General features: G+C 55.5%; 1 protein-coding gene across 8 annotated transcripts in view; it reads left to right on the top strand.

Annotated features, from left to right (window-relative positions):
* Positions 1 to 27,182, top strand: part of FAM167A (family with sequence similarity 167 member A) — a 53,084-nt gene that overhangs the window by 5,210 nt on the left and 20,692 nt on the right. For 2 of the 8 annotated variants that reach the window (XM_023225247.2, XM_023225238.3), the window contains exons 1-2: positions 2,941 to 3,132; positions 23,793 to 24,571. In XM_023225247.2, coding sequence (XP_023081015.1) covers positions 24,191 to 24,571 — 381 coding nt within the window. In that variant the 5' untranslated portion in view covers positions 2,941 to 3,132; positions 23,793 to 24,190. Of the gene's footprint in view, positions 1 to 57; positions 3,133 to 21,626; positions 21,969 to 21,996; positions 22,210 to 23,792; positions 24,572 to 27,182 lie in introns of those variants that run through there. The other 6 variants (XM_023225241.3, XM_023225239.3, XM_023225243.3 and 3 more) reach the window with 6 other exon arrangements.

Raw genomic sequence — 27,182 nt, forward strand, 5'->3', positions numbered from 1 at the left:
CTCCTCCTCCTCCTCCTCCTCCTCCTCCTCCTCCTCCTCCTCCTCCTTCTCCTTCTCTTGTATAAAGGGGGTCTCTCCATGTTGCCCAGGCTGCTCTCCAATTCCTGGGCTCAAGCAATCCTCCTGCCTCAACCTCCCAAAGTGCGGGGATTACAGGTGTGAACTACCATGCCTGGCTGGGCATTTTTCTTGACTCGTCTATTTCACGGCTTCCTGCAGGACTATAAGAGCCAATGTCTCATGCATCATGCACCGCTTGAAAGAAAACTTCTCTGTAAGGAATCAAGGGGAAGGAGGAGCCTCTAGGTGGCCCTGCCCTCTCCAGCCCACCCAGATCCTCCCACCATCACTGAGTTTCAGAGTGCCTGATACAAAAGGAAGTGCTATCAGGAACACCAACACAGTGCCATCTTCCCTTTTGAGTAGTGTTTCTTGATGTTTCTCATTACAAAACGATTCACTGTAGAAAACGAATGCAGGCTTACAGAAGACATTTTAAATCCTCTATTATCCTGCAGCCCAGAGATAACCACAGCTAATATTTGCATGTACTCTTCCAATCTTTTTTCCATGCATGCATATGAATTAGATATTAGAATGAGAAGTTTCATAATGTACACAGGATTTGGTGTCCTAGTCTTATTTACTTAGCATTAAATCATTAGCATTTTTCTATATGATCAAATAGTTTTTGAGAATATTATTTCTAAGGCTACATACCATTCTGTGCTAACTCATGTATTTGACCACTCCATATGGTTTGACGTTGGAGTCGAGTCTACTCCAACCAAGACTGCTCTTCCTCCTCCCCTTCCTCTTTCCTCTGGCCCATTCTCCTCCTGGTCCCCATCACCGATCACCCTCCTGCCCATAGGCACATGCCAGGCAGAATGGGAGCCACAGGGCAAGATGCCACCCTTGCCCTGGACAGGCTGCCTGTCCATTTGAGGCATGTGACAATTCCCCCATGAGAAAGCATCTGCACTCCCAGAAATAGAAGCCACAGTTCATATGGGGATCCAGGAGGTAGAGGTGGGACAAGGCATTTCCAGATGGGGCTGAATGGCCCATCCAAAAAGACCTTGGAGCATTCACCACGTGCCAGGGCCATGGGCACACCAGTGAGCAATGCAGCCAACTAGGGTTCAGCACCAGGGCTGCGGTCAGAAACAGCCAGCACCCAGAAGGATGCTGCATCCCCAAGTCCAGAGTGAGGCTTCTGCCTGCAAACATGGTTCCTGCCCTTCGGGAGCCTACTGCCTCAGAGGGAGACAGGCACCAATCAAATAACCTCACAGGTAAACTTGGAATTATAACTGGTCCATGAAAGAGATAAGGCAGGGGGCTGCCAGCACCTGTAACCTGGGGTTCCCTTGGGAGGCAGAGCTGCAGCAGCGCGTGGGGAGGAGCAGGTGTACAGAGGGACTGGAAGAGCATCTGTCTGGGGAGCAAGGGTCCAGGCAAGACAAGGCCCTAGAGATGGACAGAGGCCAACCAGGCCCCTGCAGCCAAGCTAGCTCTTAATCCTCAGAGGACTGGGGGCTGTTGAAGGCCTTTAAGCAGAAGTAGCTGAGATTGGACTTCCATTCTTAAGTTTCCCCTGCTTGTGGAGGAGTAACTGGCTTGGGAGGCGCTGAGAGTGGGTAAAGGGAGATCAGTAAGGAGACTGCGTGCACGCTTGGAGCCGGGTGGCAGGTCCCAGAACTGGGTAGGGCAAGCTGCTGGCGGCTTGGGTAGGGACAGTGGCAGGGGGCAGGAAGAAGGAAGGTATGATGTTTAGGAGCTGGAATCAGAAGATCTGGATCAACTCCGTGACTCTCCAAAAGACGCCTGTTAATACACCCGCTGGCTTAGGACCCTTGCCTTATTGGCATGACTAGGTCTGTACTGGCAAGATGTCTCCTTAGACGACGCCCCTTACAGGACCTTCCAGTGAAGGTCAGAAAAGAAGGGAGTAGGTCAGGACTGGATGCGGAGTTGCAGTGAAGGACACGGGCACCAGAGGGCAGCACGAGGGTCTCGGGCCCCTGCAGGGGCTAAGGCCCCACAGAAGGCCCCGCCAGCCGTGCACCTGCCTGGAGCCTGCGCCAGTCACTTTGCAGCCCCACCACCGCTCAGCTTCGCGTCTGCCCATGGAGACGGCGCCTGCGCGCACGCCCAGGGCTGTCGTAAGAATGGCAGATTGGAGAGCTTTGAAAGACGCTTCCAGCCCCGGGCATCTAGGAAAGGTGCTTGGTGAGGTCTGGGGTAAGAGACTCTCATGGAGTAACCAGCCTTGGGGCCTCCGGTGTTCGGCCTGCGCCCCTCGTCAGAGGCTGGGACTGGTCCTGAAGACCCGCGGGCCGGGCAGCTCGGGCTGCTGTCCTGCGTGTGCCTTAGGGTTTGCAGCTCTGGGCTTTGATGGAGCAGAGACTGGGTCTTAGAATCTAAGGAGAGCCAGAGGTGGCCGATGCCGCGCCCCTGGCGGGACAGGCACCCTGTGGTTAGTGGGGCAAACGCTCAGGTCTCTGCGCCTCAATTTCCTCATCTGGCAGCCAGATACCTACACGTCGGGGGGTGTTGCCCCCAGTAGGCGCTCGGGAGCAGTCGTGGCCGCTGGTCCTATGAACTCCAGCCGTGTGTAGGCGGGTGAGGCCGTGGGCTTGGGGTCCCCTTGCCGCCTCCATGCGGACAAACTGCTGACAGTGGCGCAGCCACGTTGCCACAATTGGGGGAAACTGCCTTGGTTTCGGGTTTAATGAGAAAATGGATGTTTGGGTTTGGTTTCATCTGGGGTTTGGCAAAGGCGTGCAGTTCGTCTCCACTGGCGGGAGCCGCCCGGGCCGGAGAACCGACGGGGCGCTAGGACCCTGGGCGCTCTCGGACCCGGGGCGAGAACGCCAGGCCGGGATCGCGGTGAAAGGCTCGCGGCTGAGAGCTCGGGCGTCGCCAGGCAACCGCCCTGACGCAACGCACGGGGAAAAAAAAAAGTCCTTTCCGAAAGGAGCAGCACCGAGAATTCACCGGAGCTCGGAGAGGCGAGGCGGTAGCGCCGAGCTGAGGCCAGGCCGGAGCCGGGCAGCGCGGACCCGCCCAGGAGGAGGCAGCGGGGATCCCGGCGAGTCCCCAGCAGGGCCCCTGGGCGCTCGGAAGGTGGGTTCGCGCCGGCGGCGGGGACTTTCCCAGGGGCCGGGAGGTGTGGCCGCGGCGAGCAGCGCGCGCTGGGCAGGGGCTGAGGCGTCGCGTGTCCCCAGAGCGAGCGGTGGCGCGGAGCAGCCCGATCCCAAAGCGCCCCGGAGGGGACGTGCGCCCACCGCCCCAGGGAGAGGCCGCTCATGCGCTCCCGCTCCTGCGGGCTCGCTGCCCTCCCAGAGGAGCCGGGCAGCCAGGGCTGGACTTCATCTCCCAGTTCCCTGCTGGCCCTGTCCGGGCTCGGATTCTGGGTGGGGGTTTGGGGTCTGCCGTGTGAGAGGGAGGGCCCCATTCAGCCTCTGCAGGTCCACTCCCAGGCAGCTGGTGACCCCCAAGCCCAGCCTGGCTCCTGTCTTCAGGTTCAGTGAGATGGAAGTTTTCTGTCCCCACGGATGCGATCCCTAACTCAGGAGAAGTGGCCCAGGGCACGTGGGCACCAGGGTGCTCTAAGGACCCAAGCCAATGTGACCTGAGGGAACAGCACAGCCCAAAGGGCCCCCGGGAATGAGCAGGTCAGCCCTGAAGGTGGGCACCCTGAGTCACCGAGACACGGGGCCACAGACCACAAGGGGTGGGGTGTCTTCTTCAGCCAAGTCAGGTTGAATGTATTGCTTTTTTGCAAACCCATTCCTGCCTGGTTCTTGTTCCCGGGGTGGGGGGGGGGGGGGCTTGGAGGGAGTTCTGAGGACTGGGACCTCCTGGGAAAATCTGGAAGGAGGATTGACTCTAGGTTGGGGGCTGGCCACTGCCTTATGCCTGCAAGCAGGTTCTCCCAGGTCAAGTTTCCATAAACTCCCCGTCATTGCTGGAGAATCCCAGAAGATGAGATCAGGTCCCTATCCACAGGGTTTTCCCAAAGGGACACGTGCTCCAAAGCAGCTTCCCATTGACACAGTAGGCACAGTCCTGTCCCCTCGCTAAGCTCAGGACGCAGCCTGGAGAGGGTAGACAAAGTCTTGGGAAAGCAGAGATGCTGTGGCGCCTGTTGCCTGAGAGCGTCGGCAGGATAGGAACTTCTGCAGTGTGTTTTTAAGGAGCTTGGAAAGCAGCCATGGGCTGTGCTTGGAGTAGATAAAGATGACAGTTCGTTCTTGAATGCGTTTATGGACCATGCACTACTTCGAAACCCTTCGCATCTCTTGGCCGCTCCATCCTCCCTCCCCATCACCCTTCAAGGGAACTCTATTATCCTTGTTTTGCCAATGGGACTCTGAGAAATTCAGTGACCTGGTGTGGCTCCCACACCTGGTGAGAGAGCAGAGAGAGTCAGCCTCACGTGCCTGACTCCTGGGACGGTGCTCACAAAGGAAGGCTGCTTTGGGAAATCTGAGGCACCTAAGGCCCAGAGAGGGGCAGAAACCACTCACACCCAGATGAAATGAGAACCGTGTGGTGGGGCTCATCTCATGACCTGAGAAGGTCCCCTGCCTTCTTGAGGAACCCGGTGGAGCCAGGAAAGGCATTTCTTCTATCAGGAGCTTGCGAGTCTGTGCCGTCGGGCCTGGCCAGCCTCAATTCTTCTCACCTGAAGCAGAAGGAAGGGTTGCTCCCCCACACCCTGTTCTCCTCCTTGCCTGCCCAGAACCCCCAGACTCCCTGCACACTTGCTCCTGTTCTTCTGGTCCTCCCAATTACATGCATGGATTTCCACTAAATTGCCAGTCCCCGCCTTCCTGTCTACGAGCTTGGCCCCCCTCCAAGAGGGACTCTGGCAGGGAAATAAATTAAGGCCCTACCTATTTGCTGAGAGAGAGCCACAGAGCCCCAGGCCAATGAGGAAGAAACTACTTGCTAGGCTTCTCACACCCTGGCTGCTGTGTTCTCTAGGCAAATCTTGCTCGCAGAAAGCCCCGTTGGCCCTACAGGAGCTCCTGGAATTCCCAGAACCCTTCAGGAGCTGTGCTTTCCCAAGGGACTTGAGCTGCTTGCAAAGGTGGAAGATGAATAACTGAGAACTTTGCTCCTGGTTTCCAGACCAGGGGTGGGAGAGCACTCACGTGCCACTAACTGGAAATCCCTTAGGATTAGCCTGGCTGGCTCTTATTATGCAAATCACCCCCAGACTTGGATTGTCATGTGGAGAGAGGAAGGAAAAGCACAGACTGAAACAGACCTTGAGGAGCTGAGGATGGGCTACATGGCGGGCAGGGGGAGGTGGAGAGCAGGAGGTGGGGAGCAGGAAGGATGGGGCAGGGTGGGAAAAGAGTTTAGAAGGGGCAACAGGTGAGCCTCACTGACTCTGAGATCATCTGTAGAGTCTGAGCTGCCATCGAGGGCTGTGTTGCCAGGATGAGTCGGGTAGGCCGCAGGTCTCAGCTTTTCCCTGGTTAGGACCGTTGCCCTGTCCATTAAAGGTCTTCCCCACCCTGACCCCTACCACTTCCCTCTGGAGAAGTGTTGGAGAGGAAGGACAAGCCTGGAGAGAGGTGAGCAAAGCAGTTTGAGGGGGGCTGCTCCCACCTCACCCCCTTGCCTCCTGGGCACTGCCTGCCTGCTCGGCTCTGCCAGGCAGCATCAAATCTCATCCATCAGCCACTCTCAAGAGAAGGACTGTGCTGAGCAGTAGCCCAGACTCCCTGTGGGCACAGCCATTAAGGGGCCTCTCTTCTCTAGCAGCAGCTGTCTAGCGTCAGGCTCCTCCCCACGCCAGGGCCCTGCCACGTGGCCTCAGCGCACAGTAGCTTCCCCCAAGTTGTCATCTCTAGTGGGGAGTGGCTTTGCTCCCCCACCGCAAAGCTCCCTTCACTGAGGAGTTTCCAAAGGGTCCCTCGGGTACCCGTAAGTGTGATCCTCCTCCCCAGCAGCCTTTGCAGAGACCTGCAGAGGATGGGGTTCACCTTCTCCCGCTGGGGGCATAGACCAAGCCCCCATTTCTTCAGTGTGGCCAGAAGTTCCTTCCAGGGCATCCTGATCCAAAGGTGGAAGCTGGCAGTAGATGCCCAAGGGTTCCCTCGCAGGGCTTGTCCCTTGGGACCTAGAGGGACAGGCCCAGGTCAGACCCCATTTTCCAGGTCCAGTGGCAGGTATGGAAAGAGCCTAGGCAGCGACCTGCGCACTGGCTACAGTTCCAGGCCTTCTGGAAGGCTGAGCAGCATTTCCTCATTCCAGGAAGCCAGCGGAGCCTCTGCGAGCTGGCGGGGCACAGCAGCCCCTAGGCCAGCAGGTGCACCCTTAAGGTGGTGGCCGCCCAGGAAGGTTCTGGATGAGGGTCCTTGCCTTAGGGACCTGGCCCCCACTGTCCACCATCAAGTTGAAAGTGACACTACCTCACTAGTCCTGTGATCATCTCTATGCACTTCACTCTGGAAGCCTCGTGCCAGGTGTGAACTAACCTAAGTCCCTCGAGTCACAAAGGCACCTCCCAGGTTTGGTTGTGTGGCTGCTGCTGTTTTGTTTATTTGTGAGACAGCAGCTGCTGAAAACTTGCAGGAAGGTGAAGACAACCTCATTATCAAGTTTGAATGAAAGCAGCCTCAGAGCAGATTCTGCCAGACATGTGCACATGTTTGGACAAATATTCACCTGCACACAGGTCCGGCAGTCTGTAAATGAAAGCAGCCTCGAAGCAGATTCTGCCAGACATGTACACATGTTTGGACAAATGTTTACCTGCCTGTCCTGTGGGCTCGGTGAAGCCCAGCAACCTGCTCTCTGCTGCCCTGACCACACCTCCCTGGAGCGCTCATGGATTCTTTCTCCTGCTCTTTCCTGAGTCAAGAGTGTCTCTGAATTCATGTAGCCAACCCACATATCTTGAATACCTCTGTCTTTACCAATGAGAACGCATTTCTAATGTTTACTTTGCTAATCCTCAAATGCCCAATGCTGACCAGAGATAAAGACGCCCAAGTGCCTGTCCCGGCTGCCTCTGACGCGGATGCTTTCTGCTGGGAGGCAGTGGCTGCGAGTGAGGTGGGGGTGGGTGTTACTGATTTGAATTCACCCAGGTTGCAGCTGGAATAATGAAACCACACAGAACAGCCCACCATCTCTGCAAAGGAGTTTAGGATCCAAATGCACCACCCTACCAAGGAAGCAGAAGGTGAAGGCCCTGCCCTCAGGGAGCATACAGTCGGGCGGGGCTGCTGATGAGTAAAGGCGGTTTATGCAGTAGAGTCCTGAGTTGACAGTAAGATGCTGTTCTGCATGCTTCAGTTAACTTTCGCAGTGCAGGAGCCATTTCCTAATTCGATGGACCAAGGAGAGTGACAGCCAAGCACAGTCAAGAGCAGGAGGTGACAGTCCTATTAGAGGTGTAACTAAAAATTCATGTAAACTTGATGTCCTTTGGTCCTTCCAAGACGGTGAGGTACGATCCATTATAATCCTGTTTCATGGATGTGGAACCTAGGCCTAGGAGGGTTGAATCTGTTGATCAAGGTCATAGAACTAGTAAGTGGCAGGGCTGGCTGTCAACCAACCCATGTCCCCCGACACCCGGCTCTGCCCTATTGCTAACCTACTCCACCCCTTTCTCCCGCTCCTGATTCCTTTCCTCTGTGAGGTGTGAACCCGAGAGGCTTCAGCAGCCCGGTACCCCCAATGCAAGCTGACACGGCAGGGAAGCGAAGTCACACATCCCATTTTCTGTCCTGCCCGCGGGCACTCAGGCCACATGTCCCCGCCAAGCCCCAGTGCAGGCACAGCGCTGCGCCTGCAGCCAGTTACAGGCTGCACTGGGCAGTCCTGGCTGGGCTGAGGCCACACTGGGACCCCACTGCATCCAAACACCAGGAAACCTTAAGGACCCTTCTAGTCCCTGATAGGTCAGCAGCCCCGGCCTGAACATGGAGCTGCCCCGTTGGCATAAGCACAGGGAACACCGTGAAAGGCCTTAGGAAGTCTTTTAGAAGTCTTGGGCTTTGAATTTGTGCTGCGGATAAAATAGAAAGCAGATCATCTGGACAGATCTCCACTTGAGCTGGAGTTTGTTGATTCTGCCTATTTTCAACTTGGAGCCAATTATCCTGTGGATTCGAATAGTCCTAGATCTGCCTTGTTTGGAGGCTGAGGCCAATGCCAGCTGGTTAGGAGCCACTCGGGTGGGCTGGAGCCATGAGGGAGGGCACACATCCCCAGTGTCCTTAGCTGTGCCCTGGCATCTAAGCTTCAGCCAGCCGGGAAGTGTTTCCTGTTTGTATAGCCGGGGCACTGGCCCGCGCCGCATTCTGCTTTCATCTCTGCAGATTGCTTTAAAGGCCACTCTGTGTCTACTTTCTGCCCTCTAATCCCCACTGCCACCATGGCCTTTGGCCAGAAAAACCCTGGGTCTCATGTGGCGGTTGGCGGGGCAGCAGCAGACTGCCTTAGCCCTTCTGAGCATCCATGCCTTGTCGAGCATTTCCCGGGAGGAAAACCACATCCTTCTCTGCTTTTCCCACGGCTACTTTCCCCCTCCCCATCTCCTCCAAAATCAAACTCTCAGATTCTCAGGCACCTCTCCCTGCCTGCCAGGGTCGCCCTTTCCCAGAGCCCTACAGCCTTGGAAGGGACACACCAGCGACTGGGTGTCCCAAGAGCCCCTCTCCCTGCAGTGGCCCTGGGCTTTCTCCCCGCCTTTCGGGGAGGCCATAAATTAGATCTGTGGCTCCCAGGAGCCGGGGCCTCTTTCTGACCAACAGGGAAGCAGTCTTTCTTGGCAATTTTCTTGGCAGCCTCTTTCACTGGGCTAAATGAAAAGGAAGGTTTCCGCGCTCCCAGCCTTCCTGCAGGAGGACTGTGCGTCAGCTCCAAGCAGCCTGAGCCCATCAATTATTCAGCATGGACCCAGCACTTTGAATTTGCAAAGGTCTTAAGTATTTTTATAGATTCTTTCCTCATAATGTCCCAGCAAGACAAGCAAGGTTTCCCTGTTTCCTAGACAATAGATGCAAGGTGCAAGGTTCAACTTGGAGTCAGAAGACTTGGGTGCAAGCCCAGCCAGCCCCACTCATGGAGCTGTGGGACCTGGGGCAGTTCTTTCGATGGCTCTGGTGTGCAGTTCTCTGTGGTATAATTCTTAGGGAGGCCTCCCTAGCCCAGGTCATTGTGTGTGTGGGGAAAAAAATTTGCAAATGCAGTGTGATTAAAAAATGCATGTGGTTGCTCTTGTTGCTCCAGGTGTGGAAACGGAAGCTTCAATCCTGAGCTGAAGTGCAACCATTAGCATAGGACACTGCAGACCGGGTTTTGCTGGGAGACAGTCCCCAAGGAAACATGGGCGAGTCGGCGCCTCTACTCCCTGACCCCATGGGTGTGGCTCCATGACATGGTGGTCCCCCTACCTTCTGCTGTGGGCTGACTCTGCATGTGTCAGGGTGGAAGAGGGCACAGAGGTCATCACACCCAAACCCATGGCTAAGGGTGGGACGGGACCCCAGTAGCTGACTCCCAGGCCAGGAACTCTCTTCTCTTCCATACCAGGCTGGGTCTGTCTAAAATGTTTCTCCCACTCCCATCAGCAATGCTGGGACCCCAGGTGGGAGGCACCCAGGGCTGCCCAAAGTCAGAGTGTTAGGGCAATCTAGGGGTATCGCCCACTAGGGCGCCTGCCCCCTGCCAGAGTCCTGTACTGGGTTTCATGCCATGTACCCATCCTCTCACACTGGTGGCCCCAGGGACAGCATCACGGTTGTCCCTGGGACTGGCCCAGGAGCCACCCCCATCAACCGAAACAAACAGACAAGTGAAATGAGTTCCTGGCCAGGCGCAGTGGCTCAGGCCTGTAATCCCAGCTCTTTGGGAGGCCGAGGTAGGCTGATCACCTGATGTCAGGAGTTCAAGACCAGCCTGGCCAACATGGTGAAACCCTGTCTCTACTAAAAATACAAAAATTAGCCAGGTGTGGTGGCGGGAATCTGTAATCCCAGCTACTTAGGAGGCTGAGGCAGGAGAGTCACTTGAACCTGGGAGGCAGAGGTTGCAGTGAGCTGAGATCGCACCACTGCATTCCAGCCTGGGTGACAAGAGCAAAATGCTGTAAAAAAAAAAAAAAAAAAGAAAAAAAGAAAGAAAGAGAGAGAGGGAAGGAAGGAAGGAAGGAAAGAAGGAAGGAAGGAAGGAAAGAGGGAGGGAGGGAGGGAAAGAAGGAAGGAAGGAAGGAAAGAAAAGAAAGAGAAAAAGGAAGGAAGGAAGGAAGGGGAAAGAAAGAGAGAGAGAAAGAAAGAAAAGAAAAGAAAGGAAGGAAGGGAAATGAGTCCTTGTTCCAGTTGAATTCCAAAGAGTCGTGTGACTTGTCCAGGGTCACAGGTTGTTAATGACAGAACTTCCCTTAGGCTGAGGTCCCCTCACTGCCCAACCCTGCCTGAGAACTAAGACCCCAGCCTCAGAAAGAGGCCCTCCCGCCACAGCAGCCGTACTCACAGCACCCGCATGCTGGGCAGCGCAGACCGAGGTGCTCGGTCTCTTCTTCCTCTTCTGCCCAGAACAACTTTACAGAAAAACAAAACATTGCCTTGGGAATATTTCAGCGTTGTTATTTGCCCCTGAGGTTTCTAGGAACACTGGACTTTTTAAGTACGATAAAGCTCACGTGCCTGTTACTTCTGTACAAATGGAGCCTTCTGGGAAGATGGTCACAATGGTGGAGCTGGGGAGACTTGAGCTGGAATGGTGGTTCCCTCCCTGACCTCCTTGTGAACTGTGGTTTCCTTGCCTGCAGTAGAGATAATACGAGATACTAGATAATACCAGTCGTGCCTCAGGGTCATTTCAGGGGTTAAACTAGACATTGCACAGTGCCTGGCACAATAGGAAAAAGGCCTTTTCTTTTCCTCCTCCTTCTAACAATTTTCATTTATTTCTGTATAAATGAGAAATAGAGAAATGGATGATAGAGAGAAAACTAGTCATTCATGTGTTTATTTTATTATCAGAAAGTATGTGTAGAAGTTGAACTGGTTACACCCAGCAGGTGGCCATGAGCAGCAGGGGGAAGAACTAGGGGCGAGTCCGCCCTTCTGAAGCCCAGTCTAATGTGGGCAGTGCCGTTCTGGCCTCTCTTGACAGCAAGAGATCTTCTGGTGTGTTTCACTCTTTAGCTCTTTAGGTTCTGCTGGGCCTAAGGGCTCAGAAGATGTCAGGATGCTCTCTCTTTCTCTCTCTCTCTCTGTTTTTCCCTTAGTTCTCATTACCTCGGGCTTATTCCCTTTTTACTGCAAATGGGCTTTCTCCAGACTCTGGAAACTTCAAGCTTATATCCTCCCAGCTGAGCTGCTCCTGATGAAAAGACCCTATTTCTTCAAATGTCTGTGTTTACATCCCATGAAAATATTCTGATTGGCCTTTTGTGGCCCAGTGCACATCCCCAGGCCCAGTCACTATTGCCAGAGTCAGGGCTAAAATGAATGTCTTTTTCTGGGTGTCGTGAGTGTTCCTGGGTCTGGGGTGAAGGGCAGGTGCTGTGACTCATGGTCGCTTCAGAACCACCTGAAATTAGACAGCAGTGATGCCCACAGAAGGGATGCTGGAAAAAGATAGATCTGTTCACCCGACAGGCACATCAGAAATGTGACTCAGTAAAACCATCCAGCAGGTGCGCTGCTGCACCTGAGAGTGGGCAGGAAAGTGCTCAGATCGAAGTCTGAAGGGAGGAAGCCGTCAGCTCCATTTAGAAAAGCACAGAAGACTGTCGAGTGAGGTGCTGCTTGACCCAGGTTTGAAGACTGAGTCACATTCAAACATAAGGCTATCGGGGAAGGATGAGACATAAAGTTGAGACCAGCCTCCTAAACTACCCCATCTCAGCTCAGGAAAGATGACTCAGCCACCAGAAGCATTCCGACTTTGAAGGTCTTACCCATGAAGCTGTGGGAGGTCTTCTGCTGGGGAGATGTCATCTGGCTGTGAACGACTCTGGCTTGGGAGGTCTTGTGCTGGGGAGATGTCATCTGGCTGTGAACGACTCTGGCTTGGGAGGTCTTCTGCTGGGGAGATGTCATCTGGAGCTGTGAACGACTCTGGCTGGACTTTGTTCGCTGACTTCACCCCGTCAGCGTCATCAGCACACACTGAACATCTGCTGTTTGCAGGGCCCTGTGCTCAGCACACAAAAGGTGCAGGAGTGTCCTGCCCCTCAAGGAGTTCATGTCTGATCAGGAAGACAGGACCACAGACTCCCAAAGTTCAAGGTCACGCGGGCCAGTGTGCAGTCAGCATGAGGAAAGCAAGTGCCCGGAGAATTCAGAGAAAGGTGGCCTGGAAGGTGGGGAATCTGAGAGGGCTTCGGGAGGAGGCGAGCCCTCAGATGAGCTTTCAGGCAGTGCCGGCCCTAGCTCACCAGTGAGGGCCAAAGACAAGGACAAAGGGCCAGACGGACTGCCCAGAAAGTCCTCTTCATTCATTCATGTACTCACTGTCTTACTCAGCAAGTTTCCTGAGCACCCTCTGTGTGCCGGGCACTGCTCTGAGTGCCGGGGTCACAGTCAGGAACAGAATTCGGAAGCTCCTGCCTGCTAGGAGCCGGCATTCTCAAGGGTGGGACACACAGACACCAACCGACATCACCGAGTGAGTAATGAACTCCAGGAAGCACCAGGGAGGCGAGTGCTGGGCTCCAGCCTGTGGCGCAGGCTGGGGTTTGCGTGGAGGTGACGTTCAAGCAGAACCAGGCATGAAGCAGCCAGCATATGACATTGTGGCACAGCATCAACCTCCTTCAGAAGAGACCGTCAAGTTCTCACAAGGGTGTGCAGCAGGGAGGGGAAACCCAGGCAGCAAACGGGAGGCTTTCAGGAAGGGGGAAGGCTAGTGCTGCCTGGCTGGACAACACGTGCTGGAGAGAATGCTCGCCGGCAGTGTAGCCCACAGGGTGCTTGGAGAAAACCCCAGGAGCACTGTCCTGTGGAGCCCTGATCCCGCCCACTTCCCTAACCCAGCCCCACCTACTTCCCTAACCCAGCCCCGCCCATACCCCTAACCTAGCCCAACCCACACCGCTAACCCAGCCCCACTCACTTCCCTTAACCAGTCCCACTCACTTCCCTAACCCAGCCCCACCCACGTCCCTAACCCATACCCCCCACTTCCCTAACCCAGGGCCCCACTCACTTCCCTAACTCAGCCCCGCCCACTTCCCTAACCCAGCCCCACTCACTTCCCTAACTCAGCCCCACCCACGTCCCTAACCCAGCCCCACCCACGTCCCTAACCCAGCCCCACCCACATCCCTAACCTAGCCCCACTCGCTCCCCTAACTCAGCCCTGCTCATGTCCCTAACTCAGCCCCAACCACACCCAGAACACACACCCCACACTCATATAGTCACACACCTAGCAGGGCAGCTACCCACACACACACTCATACACCCAGCAAGGCAACCGCCCCCACACTCACGCTCACACACCAGGCAGGGCAGCACCCCACACCCACAGCAGGACAACCACCCCCACACTCACACACACACAGCAGGACAACCACCCCCCACACTCACACACTGACACACACCCAACAGGGCAACCACCCCCCACACCCACAGTCACACACACACAGCAGGACAACCACCCACCCACAGTCACACTCACACACCCAGCAGAGCAACCACCCCTCACACCCACACTCACAGCAGGACAACCACCCCCCACACACACACACACACACCCAGCAGAGCAAGCACCCCATACACACACTCACACAAGGTAACCACCCCACACACTCATACACAGCAAGGCAACTACCCCCCAAACTTACACTCACACCCAGCAGGGCAGCCACCCCCCACACACACACCCAGCAACGCAACCCCACCACATTCTCTCACACACACACACACACATACACACACACACACACCAGCAACCCATCCCTGCCACGCGCAGCACCGGGGCCAGGGTCAGGTCTCGGCAGGATGTCATCTCCGTGTCAGGGCTTCCAACCCCGGCTCTTACCAAGGGTTGGAATGTAGCTGAGGCTGGAAAAGCGAGAGATGAGTGCGGGGCCAGACAGCAGGGGCCCTCCTGCTCGGTTACCATGGCAACCCCGGAGGAGGAGGGGACCACTAGGGCAGCCTGGCTACAGGCAGCAGCTCTGTGGGGCCCAGGGCTGTGTCCCAGTCCTCTTGGCTGGGCCTGGTCAGTGCTGAGCCCAGCCAGAGGCCAGCCCAGTCCTGCCTGGACCTCTGGGTGAGAGAAGTGTTTCTGGTTAAACCCAGGCAGAAAAGCCTGCACACCCCAGGCCCGCCTCCCTAGGCCGACTGTGGACCCATGTCCCAGACCTCCTGACCTCTCACCAGAAAAAAGGGATTCGCCTCTTCAGAAAACAAAAGGAAAAGATGCAGGCATGAGCTTTGCCCGGCACCACCCTGAATTTTCTGAAACCACTTAGAGCCTCTGCACTCCTTTGGCTGTGGGGCTGGCCGCACTGTTCTCTGGCCTCTGAAGCCACCCCAGGTCTCAGCTCATGGCCGCTGCCTTTGTCTCCGGTTGAAATCAGGGCTGCGTCCTCTGCTGATGGGCCTGGCCTGGCTGAAACTGCAACATCAGGGCAAGGTAGAGTGGAGCTGCCTCTTCCCGCCACCCCTTCACCCGACAGGTGTTGACGGAGGAGTCAGAAGACGCTGGCCTTGAGTGAAGCTACGACTCTCTCTGATGCGGAGTTTTAGGCTTGGTGGCATGCACAGCAGGCTTAGCAGAGGAAACAGAGCGCTTTGCACACACACGGGCCTCCGCCCGCCAGCCGAGCCCACCCTGGCTTTGGCAGCAGAGCCACGGGCAACCCAGACAGTGTCAGGGGCAAGAAAGCGAGACCAGCACTAAGGACATCCCATCCCCCAAGACCTGCCCTACTGAGGATCCTGCAGGGCCCTAAGTCACAGTGTAGCTACTTCTTCCTTCCAGAAATTTCTGGGAGAACCCAGTTATACCTGCAGATGGAAAGCTTTCCACATGGGTGATAGCCAGTCCTGTCCAGATAGTAGGTTCTAGAAGATGGCACAGCAACCCCAAGGAGTATGGGCAGTAGGCTCTGGGCTGTCACTGAGGAGCCCTGGGCCCTAGGTTGGTCACATAGGCTGCCACCTCGGTTTGCTGCATGAGAGGATAAGAAGACCCAGCCTTCCCTGCAGTGTAGATGTGCTCCAGTGTAGACATGCTCCATAAACTCAGTGAAGGTGGTTCTGGTGAGGAGTGGCCAGTGTCACAGGTCAGCACAGAACCAAGACAGAGCTGGCTGTCTCCGGGGGCAACTTGATTCCCAGAGGACACTCTTGCTTTGTCCTATTTGAGTAGACCGTGGAGAGGATCACAGAGCCTCTGACCCGGTCTTGGTCCCCAGCTCAGCCTTCCTGGCTCCTGCTGCAGCCCTCCCCTCCACCTCCACAGGGAGCTGTGCACCTCCTGGTTTCAGTCCTTGCCCTGCCAGGTACAGTCTGAGTGCCGCTGGGCCTGTGCCTTATCATCTCTATGCCTCTGTTTCTTCATCTGTGTAATGGGACAATCAGTGTATACTTCACAAGATTCTCATGCAAATAAGTGAGGTGCTATCTCTTTATAGTGCCTGGCATATATTGAGTGCTTGATACATATTAGCTGTTTGACATGTTACTAAAATGTCATTTAGAGTCAGGCATGGTGGCACATGCCTGTCGTCTCAGCTACTCGGGAGACTAAGGCAGGAGATCACCTGACCCCGGGAGTCTGAGGCTGCAGTGAGCTGTGATTGTGCCACTTGCACTCCAGCCTGGGCAAGAGTGAGACCTCATTTCAATAACAAGGTTATTTAGTAGGAAAGTTATTAAGAAGGGGCAGGATTTGAGTTGCATTTTAGAAGGATAACCAGCAGCAGGACAGAGAAGAAGCCTGGAGGAGGAAGCTCTGTGGAGGCGGGGACAGCGTCCACGTCCCCAGGCTCAGGCCGAGGGGTCAGGAGTGCAGGGGTATGGGGGGCAGCTGTGATGAAGGGGACGGAGGGTGAAGATCGCCCCAGCTTTCCTGCCTCAGATCTGCGTTCTGGGAACCCGCTGGCCTCTGTGGCCTCGGGCGCTTGCTCCTGTGTGGAGTCAGAAGGACGTGAGACCTGAATGTGTGTGCTGACGCTTGGTGAACTTTAAGGTGACCTACCATTGCTCTGCCCGTGCTGGCGCTGGGGAACATGTCTGCAAATTCCCCCAGCATTCACAGGTGCTAAATAAAGCACCGTTTTTCCTGGGCCAGGATCTCAGGCCATCATGTCTGTTTATGGGAGTTTGGGCACTGGTTTCATGAGAGAAGTTACCCATTTCCTCACCTGTAGAGTGGGGATTTTGATAGGGTTAGTGCAGCTCTGTCAGGCTGCAGGAACAGACCCGAGGCAACCTCAAGGGGTGGAGGCTGACGATGAGAAGGGAAGGAGCCGCAGGTAGAGGAAGCAGCAGCCTGCAGGAGACAGATGCAGCCCGGGCTCATTCCTCCGCACTCTGTCTGCCTCTGCTCACCCCTTTCTCCCTCTGGGGACTGTCACAGTCCTGAAACAGCCCAGAGGCGCCACTCCCAAAACAGCACAGCTTGCCAGGCTGGTCGGCCCTTCAGTTGTTTGCCCTGATGTCCGGCTGTAGCCCAGCTGGGCTGGTCCCATGACCCAGCATGTATCCATTTTGCACAGGGAACCATGGGTGGCATTTCTGCCAGAGGAGCAGAGCAAGGGTAAATTCACTCGTATGGGAAATTGTCATTCTATCCTCATCAAGCATAGCCCGTCACGGATTGTGAGTTAGGAGACAAGTCAACTCTGAATGTGGACAGACTCAGTAAGATTTCATTAGGAGGACAGCGACCATCCACCCTGTGGTTCTCAATGGGAGGTGGCACCGCCCCCCCGCCCCCCCCACCAAGGCACAGGTGGAACGGTTGGGGAGGGAGCCTTTGGGTTGTCATGACATTTTGTGACACTGGTTTGCTCTCAGTTATATATTTTCCTTCCCAAATGAGTTGTGCTTCCTGTCTCATTTCAGTTAGGGCCCTTGGTTGGGAGCAAGAGAAAATGACACTATTGTAAGGCTGCCAGGCGCCCACAGAATTGGCAGGAGGTAAAGACCAGAAAACAGGCAGAACCAGGGCAGATCCAGAAGGCAGAGGCAGGAGGTCCCGGACCAGTCCTTCAGCAGAGACAGTTTGGCTAAGAGGACGCCACCGCCCCTGCACTTCACATCTGCCTCCAGGGCTGGTTCACAGATGCGCCCTAACCATCTCTTCCTCTGAGACTCACACACACCCAATTCAGAGTCGGGGCCTGAGCAGCTGACTGGCCAAGCTCGGGTCACGTGCTCACACCTGGTCACCAGGGCATGAGCCAGGAAGAGGAGGACATGGTCCTCTGGCTGCAGAGAAGGCTGCACAGCCTGCCTGCTGCTCTGCACAAAATGGGGAGCTCCCTCTAGACAGGAAAGGAGAGGGGGTTGGATATGGCAAACAGTTCAACAAAAGACAAATAACAGCAAGCATCCACCGTGCTCTTTCGTATTCCTTCTCCAGTGCGTGCTGTGTCAGTCAGTTACGAATGTCAGAAACCCCACTCAAAGTAGCTGAAGCATAAAAGGCGGAAGGTATACGCTGTGTAATCCAGGCAGGGCGGGTGGCTTTCCACGGGGCCCAGCTGCCGGCCTCCAACTCCTTGTCGCTGGGCTCTGACAGCCAGGTTGCCACACTGCCTGCTTGGCTTGGCTTGGCTCGCCAGGTAGACCCTTTCCCCATATGTGGTGAGCACGGTGGCCCCAGCGGCCCCAGCCAGCTCAGAGCAAGGCTGGCCTCTGGGTGGTTCTGGCACCAAAACTTCATCCAGTGTCTCCCCACACCCCAGGAGAAAGGGAACCCCAGGGATGGGCTCCCATGGGAAAGGGAGTGCACTTTCCAGAAGAGGGAAGAAGCTGCTGGATGGAGATGACCTCATCCTGCACTGGAGCCCAAGGAGGCCCTCGTGCTAGGTCTGTCACACCAGGCTGTCCCCTCCAACTCCAGCACAGAGTTCTGGGATTTGGCATGAGCTGCGGCTGTTCCTGTCTTTGTCCCACTGCAGGCCCAGAGCCTGTACACCTATGTCTGGACACTTGTGGTCAGGGCAGACAGGGTGGGTGGCATCTGTGGGGACAGGAGGGGAGGTACCATCCTAGGAAGCCTGGGTCTCTTTTTCCACCTCTCTGAGCCCATCCAAGCTGGCTCAGATTTGAGTAAGGACAGGTCGCTGTGAGTGGGAGGAAATCTGTTTTATTGGCTCATTCATTCCACGGCATTTAAAGAGAGCAGCATTGTGCTGAGTACTGGAGGGTCCAGCATGAAAGGCTTGGTTCTCGCCCTGAAGTGGAGAGTCTGGTGGAGACAACCATCGACAAAGACCCTGGGTGTAAGTGCTGCGGCTTAAGAGGGGCGGTAAGCCCAGTGGTTAGGGGCCAGATCAGAGCCAGACTGCAGAGGTTCAAATCCCAGCTTCACCACTTACAAGCTCTGTGGCCTCAGGCAAGGTACCGAACCTGTCTGTGACTCAGTCTCTTCATCTGTAAAACGGGGATGATGATACCCCAGATTCATAGGGCTGTTGTGAAGATCAAATGTGTTAATATATGTAAAGCTTTTAGCACCACCCCTCGTGTTGTGTTGTGTAAGCGTTAGCTAATGTTGCGATGATGTAATTGTTTCTCCAATGTGCCCCGGTTGTCCTGGGTACACACAGCTCAGCCTGGGCAAATCAAGCAAAACTTCCTGCAGGAGAAAATCCCTGAGAACTAAAGCACAGAAGGGAGGGAAGGACTTTCTAGGCTGGAGGAAAGCTTGTGCCGAGTGAGGGGTGTGAGAGAGTGTGGTGTTTGGCGCGACAGGAGTGCTGGGTCGGGGGTTGGAAAGATTGTGTCTTATGGAGAAGAAAGGAAAGGGTTCTCGTGGAGAATGCTAGGCTGGAAGGAACAGCAGGAGCACGTGACGAGAGAGGAGGTGCGGAGGGTTGGGTCAGCAGTGCCTGCATCTTCCCCTGCCCCTGGGAGCCCATCAAGGAAGTGGATTTGACGGTTTTCCAGGTGAACAGATTAGGTCATAATGAGACAAAGTGTTGGCTGAGCTGCCCCGACCTGGCTCCTCCAGCAGCCAGAGGAATTAGCTCATGATTGGCGAGGGCTCCTTCAAGGAGCCGCTGTGGGCCAGGGAGCCAGGGAGCGTGTTGGAACAGCAGTCCGTGTGTGTGGCATGGGTCCTCGGCGCTGGCACAGAGCTGTAGAAAGGCTGACACGCCTCCCAAGGGCTTGTCCCCACTGCTGCTGGGTGGCCTGCCTGGAGGGGCGTGCCTGGGCCTGGTGGGATTACAGGGTCTGATTTCGTTTTTCTAGACACCCTGGGTCCCAGGTCTGGCAGGGTCGGCTTCCTTCTCTGGCTCCTCCACCCCCAGGAACGACCCAGGTTACGTGTAAAGAAAGCCCGTTCCTCCCGGGAACTGGGCCCCAGGAGTCCGTGGTTTGTCAGGCAGGGAGACCTCCACTGCTTTTCCAGCCCAGGAAGCTGCCCAGTGCTGGCATCTGTTCCCCGGCGCCCAGCCAGCACCTCTCTGCCAGCTCAGGCCGGGTCCAGCTCAGTGCCCAGTGAGCAGTGACAAGCTTTTCTGCTGTCACGTCCCTGGGCCTGTGTGGGTGACATTCCGGCTCAACTCCTGTGCCTAGTGGGAGGGAAGAAACCCCTTTCAGCTTCTTCAGGCACCAGGACACCCGGGGGACAGTGCTCCCCAGACACTGATGACCAGGAAAACACATGCTGACTCAGCAACTCCTCACGGTCTGGCTGTGCTGGGGGCAGTCCCGTTCCTGCCATCTGCAGGTGACCATGCGCTCTAAAATGGTGACTCCCTAACTCAGGCCTCTCCACGTTGCACACACGCTATTCAGGTGGGTACAGCTCTCTACAGTTGAAAGAGCTTTCACATACAAGGTTCCATAGATCCTCAGCCATTCCACAGATTAGGAAACTGAGGCCACGAGGAGAGGACTGAGCCTGGATGCTCGGCTTGTCAGCAGTGCTGGGACCAGAAACCAGGCTTCTGGGGCCTGGCCTTGGTCTGCCGTGCAAAGAGCACATGGTGGAGTCTCCCGCACACCCCGAGCTGTGGTCGGGGCATTTACAATGTGAGCAGAGAGGGAAGGGAGCGGGCATGGAATGGTTTTAGTAAGCGGAGCTGTTCTCTCCCTTCTGTGGCAGAACAGACTCCACTACGTTTTGAGACCTGAAGATCTGGGGGAGGTGGGATCAACTGACTTTGTGTCGTTTGGTGTCCAGGGAAGGATGTGAGGGTGCAGGGATTGGCTCCGGCCACCCAGCAGGTCAGAGAGCGACAGGGCGGCTGCTCAGTGCAGTTGGAGGGGCATGGTCTGTGATGTGACGGTGACATAACTCTGATTGGTTACGTCGTCTTGATTTTAAACAGCATGACTAGGGCCACATGACTGTGTCTAGGGCTTCCTGTAGATCAGGTAGTGTGCTGACAGCTCACATTTGTAACCTTATTAAATCCCTTGAATGACCTCCGAGGTAGATGTTAGTATTGCCAGAACTGGCCTCAAGGTCGTGGGCAGTGGTACAGGGCCCCTCGCGTGGGTTCGTGCTCTGCTGTCACTGTCTTGAAATTCTTAGAACTTTTTAAACAAGGAGCCTCGCATCTTCATTTCACACGGAGCCTTGCAAATTATGTAGTTATTCCGGTTGCTCTCATTTCTCAGAAGAGGACACAGAGGCCCAGAGCGGTCATGAAGCAATGTGCCAATGTCACAAAGCCAATGGCTGCCCTGGAGCTCTAACCCCAGAGCCCACACTCTCTGGAGTAGAAAGAGGCTGAGACAGAGTCAAATGACTGTGCCCAGGTCCAGCTGCTGGCACCTGCCTGTGACCAGGGGGTGAGGCGCTTCAGCTGCCCTAGCCTCACCTATAGCCATTTCTCCTTGGTGAAATGGGGTGATCTCACCTGCCTCTGGGGGCTACTTTGGGGCTCACATGGGCCGATGTGCACACTCTGTTTTCTGCACTTCACTAAGCTCAGCAGATCTGAGGACTAGCTGGTCACAGTTCACAGGGGCTGCCACCCCTGCCACCAGATAGTCCTGACATGGTCTATGCAGGCCTTCACCTGAGGTCAGGATTTCCAGACCAGCCTGGCCAACATGGTGAAACCTCGTCCGTACTAAAAATACAAAAAATTAGCTGGGCGTGGTGGCGGCTGCCTGTAACCCCAGCTACTTGGGAGGCTGAGGCAGGAGAATCGCTTGAACCCAAGAGGCGGAGGTTGCAGTGAGCCAAGATCATGCCATTGCACTCCAGCCTGGGTGACAGGGGTGAAAACTCCGTCTCAAAAACAAAACAAAACAAAAAAGAAAAAAACCGAAACCAATGATTGAAGTAAATTCCCTGCAATACAGTTACAGACTTGTAGCAGTTTCCTACCCAAGAGGAACCCCTCACCCAGCAGCGGCAGCAGCAGTGGGATGGCCTGGTGGGCGAGGGGTGGGCCACCATGGCTCCTCATCCATGGTATCTGCTCACAGAACTCAGGCAGGGAAGGTGTCGCTCAGCCGCCTGCAGTTGAATCCTCTCCAGGAAGCTTTGATGGATCTAATCAGAGCCCCCCTGCCAGGGAGAAGGAAGCCCTGTAGGTACAGCTGCCCCAGACACGCTCGAAACAGATCCTGGCACCTCAGCAAAGAGGCAGACGGCGCCTGGGAGGGGCCTCAGAAAGCAGCTGATAAGTCTTTAGATTTGGACAGATTGTGACCGTGAAACTGCACGGAAGACGCCCATGAGTACATTTTGCGTTTCAGACTTAGCGTGCTAAGTCTTCAGAGAGTGCCTGTGAATTTTAGTTCTGCCAATCTGCTAGAGCATAGGAGGTTGGTATTTATCACCCCCATTTTACAGATGAAGAAAATGAGGCTTAGCAAGCCTGACAAGACCTAGAGCTCGGCCCTCTGATCCCAAGTCTAGTGTCTGCATCTGGAGACAGCGGTTCTCCACCTACTGCACACTCAGATCACCGGGGGAGCGAACAGCTGTCTGAGTCCCATCTCTGACCAACTGAACCAGAATCCAGCTCCTCGGGGGGATTCTCACTTGCTCTAAGCAGACCTGGAGGTGAGAGCGGGTTTCTCTGCTTACCAGTTGGGGTGGACTATTCCTTCTCATTCTCCATGGATGCCCCTCGCCAGGGCAGGCTCATAGCATAGGGTGGCAGAGGTCGGGCAGCAGGACGTCCTCCGCTCACATCCCCACTGCAGGCTGGGGCTAAGGAAAAGGTCTGCACTGGAAAGTTCTGCTCTTCCCTCTTGAGTATCTGCGTGCCATGTCGGAGAGGAAGCCCAGGACACCCCGAGGTGGTCCTGCTCACTGTTGAGCTTTTGCCACCCTCATCTTAATTCTTTTCCCTTCTATCCTCACCTCCCTTCTGCCCACTTCCCCTCACTCCAAACAAGTAATTATGGCTATGGCTACTCCATTCCTTTTTTTTGTTTTTTGGCCGGGATGTTTTTAGTCATTTACAAGTCAGTAACAATCCCTCTTTCTTTCTCCCTTTTCACCCCAAGGGTGGCCTACTCTCCAGGCTGCTTTGAATCGTACTTTTCTTCATTTAAGCTTTATCTTGAACATCATTCCATATCAATTCATTCTTTTTTACAGCCGCATGTCCCCCAGCACAGATTTTTTTTTTAAACACACCCTGAAAGTCCAGGGCTTACCGCTGGGGTCCAAATCAAAGATCTCCTACTCTGATTCACCCATCTCTGCTGCCTGCCCCATGGACCTCGGGCCACAGAGTCTGGAGGCTGTGGTCTCTTCTTACTGGGAGTTAGGTTTCCACCCTGTCTGATGTTAACGTAGGAGCCTTGGCTTATGCCTCCTCTCTGGAGATGAGGAGGCCAAATCAGATCCCGTAGCTGAAGGCCTTACCAAACAGGTGCTGCCGTGCAGGCACTTAGGTGAGCATGAGAAGCCTCGTTCTAGAACAATGAGTCACAGCCTGCTCGCTCAGCCATCCAGCCCAGGTGCCACCGCCTTCTTCCCTCCACAGCCGCAGGTTTATTTGCTTCTGTCTCTGAAGAGATGAGGTAAGGTGTTGTTCTTGGAGGAAGAAGCTAGGAGCGTGGAGTAAGACCTGGATGTAGAAACTGCTGCTGGAGGACAGGGGCTGTGGTGGGTGGAGGTGGTGAGGGGGCAGTGGCACCTGGACGGAGCAGACACACCTGAGCCTGCATGGGGTGTGGTTGCCCTGCTGGCTGGCACCGAGGACCCTCCGGCAGTTGCCACACAGAAGAGAGACCTGTGCCCTCAGATTCAGACAGCCTGAGCTTGTCCCCCCAATTTCCTGCTGGGAGATCTCTGTGAGTCATTTAACTTTGAGGAGATACGGGTTCCTCGTGTGTGAAATGGGAATAAAAACAAATCCCTGCAGACTTGCTGGGGACGTTAAACGAGATAGTAGAGGCGGAGTCGTTTTTATAAATGGTAAAAACACTGTACAATTTATCAATTGGTCATTAACTTCTCTGCATTGAATTAAGGTATTGAAATGACCTCACTTCCGTTCCGGACTAGCCATGAGAAGCGCAGTCACTAGTTCACTCTGAGCCTCAGTTTCCCCTCCTGTGGAGTGGACATGCCCACCTCTGAGTGGCAGGGCAGGGTTCGGGACTGATGCGGTTCTCTTATCCCTCCCACAGGGTCTCCAGCCACCTGCCCTTCCCGAGTGGAGAGAGCTCTGGGCCTTCTTCCTGCCAGTCTGGTCTTCGAGTGCCTTCAGGACGGATAGACCTTGGCACAGGCTGTCCCGAGATTCCTGCCATGCCTGTCTGTTCCTGCCTTCTGTGGAGCATGGCACCCACAGGATTCCAGGACGGATCGTAGACCCGAGCCTCCAGGAGGGTGCCCTGTGCTGCTCACTGCACAGTCCCTCTCAGCTCCCCTGCCACCCAGCCTCGGAGGCCGGCTCCCATCCCAGAAATGCCCTCGGGAACCTGGATGAGGCCATCCCAGAGAGGGACCCAACTGTGCCACCCACCAACCCTCCCCCTGCTCCCCCCGCCCCCTCGCATGTCCCGCTGCCAGGGCAGACTGTAGAATGTCTGTGCCCCAGATCCACGTGGAAGAAGTGGGTGCAGAAGAGGGGGCAGGAGCAGCCGCACCACCCGATGACCACCTCCGGAGCCTGAAGGCCCTCACCGAGAAACTGAGGCTGGAGACCCGCCGGCCCTCCTACCTGGAATGGCAGGCCAGGCTGGAGGAGCAGACCTGGCCCTTCCCGAGGCCGGCTGCGGAACCACAGGCGAGCTTGGAGGAGGGGGAGCGTGGGGGGCAGGAGCCCTTGCTCCCGCTGAGAGAACCGGGGCAGCACCCCCCTCCTGCCAGGAGTGCCAGCCGGGGCGCCACAGCCCTGCCCACTGGCAAGCTGGAAGGCTTTCAGAGCATCGATGAAGCTATAGCCTGGCTCAGGAAGGAACTGGTGAGTGGCCGGCCCCGAGAATCCCCAGAAAAGAGAAGATGCCACCGTCTCTGTGTCTCTCTGTCTCTGTCTCTCTGTCTCTCTCTGTCTCTGTGTCTCTGTGTCTCTGTCTCTGTGTCTCTCTGTCTCTGTGTCTGTGTCTCTCTGTCTCTGTGTCTCTGTCTCTCTGTCTCTGTGTCTGTCTCTGTGTCTCTCTGTCTGTCTCTGTGTCTGTCTCTGTCTCTGTGTCTCCGTGTCTGTCTCTGTGTCTGTCTCTGTGTCTCCGTGTCTGTCTCTGTGTCTCTCTGTCTCTGTGTCTCTCTGTCTCTGTGTCTCTCTGTCTCTGTGTCTGTCTCTCTGTCTCTGTCTCTGTGTCTCTCTGTCTCTGTGTCTCTGTCTCTCTGTCTCTGTGTCTGTGTCTCTCTATCTCTGTGTCTCCGTGTCTCTCTGTCTCTGTGTCTCTGTCTCTGTGTCTCTCTGTCTCTGTGTCTCTGTCTCTGTGTCTGTCTCTCTGTCTCTGTCTCCGTGTCTCTCTGTCTCTGTGTCTCTCTGTCTCTGTCTCTGTGTCTCTCTGTCTCTGTGTCTCTGTCTCTGTGTCTCTGTCTCTGTGTCTGTCTCTGTCTCTGTGTCTCTCTGTCTCTGTGTCTGTCTCTCTGTCTCTGTGTCTCTGTCTCTGTGTCTCTCTGTCTCTGTGTCTCTCTGTCCCTGTGTCTCTCTGTCTACGTCTGTCTCACCACCCCCACCATGTATTTCTTTCCCTCTCTCTACCCACCAAGTACACATCTGTAAGGTCCCCATGAGTTGAGGGCAGGCCTCATTTGTATGTGGTTGGGGGGAACCAGGTGTCATCAGCCCCTAATTGCAGATGCTAATGGAGGAAGCAGGTGTTTTCTGGGAGAACTTGAACCCGTGTTAAGGTGTCGCCCTCTCCCCCAACACTGCTCCCAGTACTGGAGTCTCAAACACTTCTCCCCGGACTGTGAAGGGGGCTCCTGGGGTGTGACTGCCCCTCCCTCTGCGCTGGAACCTCCCCACCCTGCTGTCCACCCCAGCTGCCTGCCACCCCGGGGACCACCCATTCTGCAGGTGGGCGGCCTCTCCCCGTGCTGGGCGCTGGCTGGGTGGCGCCGTGAGGCACAGTGGCTGGGGTGTGGCTGTGCAGGGCACTCCTGTAAGGAGCTGGCTGGGCGTGGAATGTGCTCCAGTGCTAAGGAGTGGTGGAGCCTCCCAGAGCCTGCGGGATGGGTCCTGCCTGGGGAGAAGCTCGGTGAGGAGGCTCAGAAGTCAGGGCGGGGCCAGGTGTGAGCGAAAGGCACCTTGTGTTTGAGCTGGGACCGCAGCAGTCACTTTCTTGCCCATAGGCAAAGCAGATTCCCAACAGGAGCATCTTTTGTGCATGGTGACTCAGCCTGAGAACAGGGTGGGGGTGCAGAGCTGGGTGCCCTGTCCCCTCCCACCCCCCAGGGGAGAATCACCTATGTCAGCAGCACCAGACGTGAAGCTAACCCTCCCCCAGCTCTCAACCCCTGCCTCATCCCGTCCCCTGAGGCCCAGGTGACACCTGCGAGGCAGGCCACTCTGGCCACAGGTGAGCCGGCCATCAGGGGCAGCTGCCTTCCAGAGGCGGCAGTGGCTCTGGGGTCAGCAGGGTAGGCTGAGGCCTGCTTGGTTTGTTTTGCAGAATCCTGAAAACTAAATCCCCATGAGGCCTGGAGTGCCTCAGGGCTGAGAAAATTCAGTGGGGTTTGGAGTGGGGTGGGGCTCGGGGACACAAGGATCTGACTGGTTAATTGGAAACCTGTTTGGGTTTTAACACTTGATGCCTAGAGTGCTCCTCAGAATACACCATTCGGTGATGTCCGTCTCTAGTCATGAGACGGTGCACATGCTGTCGGCTTCGGAGATGAGGCACCTGTGGATTTCAGCCACATCCCTGGGGTGCTCTGTCACCCCTGGTGCTCTCGGTGAGGGGTATAAGAGGTGAGGGGAGATGGCCAGTGCCCCAGGACAGAACGCTCACAGCCCCCAGCTGCTCTTTGAATGGCGGAGGCTAACCCGCTTTGATTTGCTTTCTTAAGGAGGAACAAAAAACTTCCCTGTTCATCGAAGATACAATTTGTTGGTTTCAAGTTCATTTGAGATTTTATTGCTTGTGGGAGCTGAGGCTTTTACTTTTTAAGGAAGTTAGCATCCGCATAGCACCCAGTAGGATGGAGCTTCCTAGAACTTGTTCTGCTCATCATCCTTTAGCCCCCTCACTCTGGCTGTGTATTAGAACCACCTGGGGAGCTTTTAGGACTCCCAAAGCCTAGGCCACACCGAAGACCAATCCAGTGAATGTCTGGGGGTAATAACCACACATTTGGTTTTTAAAGCTCGTACGTGCTTCCAATGTGCAGCCTGGGCCTCAAATCTACAAGTCACGCTCACATCTCCTGCCAGTCCTGTGAGCCAAGCAGCATGAGGTGCCCTGCCCAGTGTGCTGGCCAAGTGAGGAGGGTGGCTCAGGGTGAGGCGCAACCATGGGTGATGTGTAGAGCCAGTCTCCATAGGCCAACAGCAGAGCAGAAATTGTCAGGACTAATTGTCTTGTTTTTCTAAGACCACCAGAGCGAGCACAAAAGAACCAGCG

The sequence above is a fragment of the Piliocolobus tephrosceles genome, chromosome 7 (assembly GCF_002776525.5).
Source record: "Piliocolobus tephrosceles isolate RC106 chromosome 7, ASM277652v3, whole genome shotgun sequence".
Classification (NCBI taxonomy): Eukaryota; Metazoa; Chordata; class Mammalia; order Primates; family Cercopithecidae; genus Piliocolobus; species Piliocolobus tephrosceles.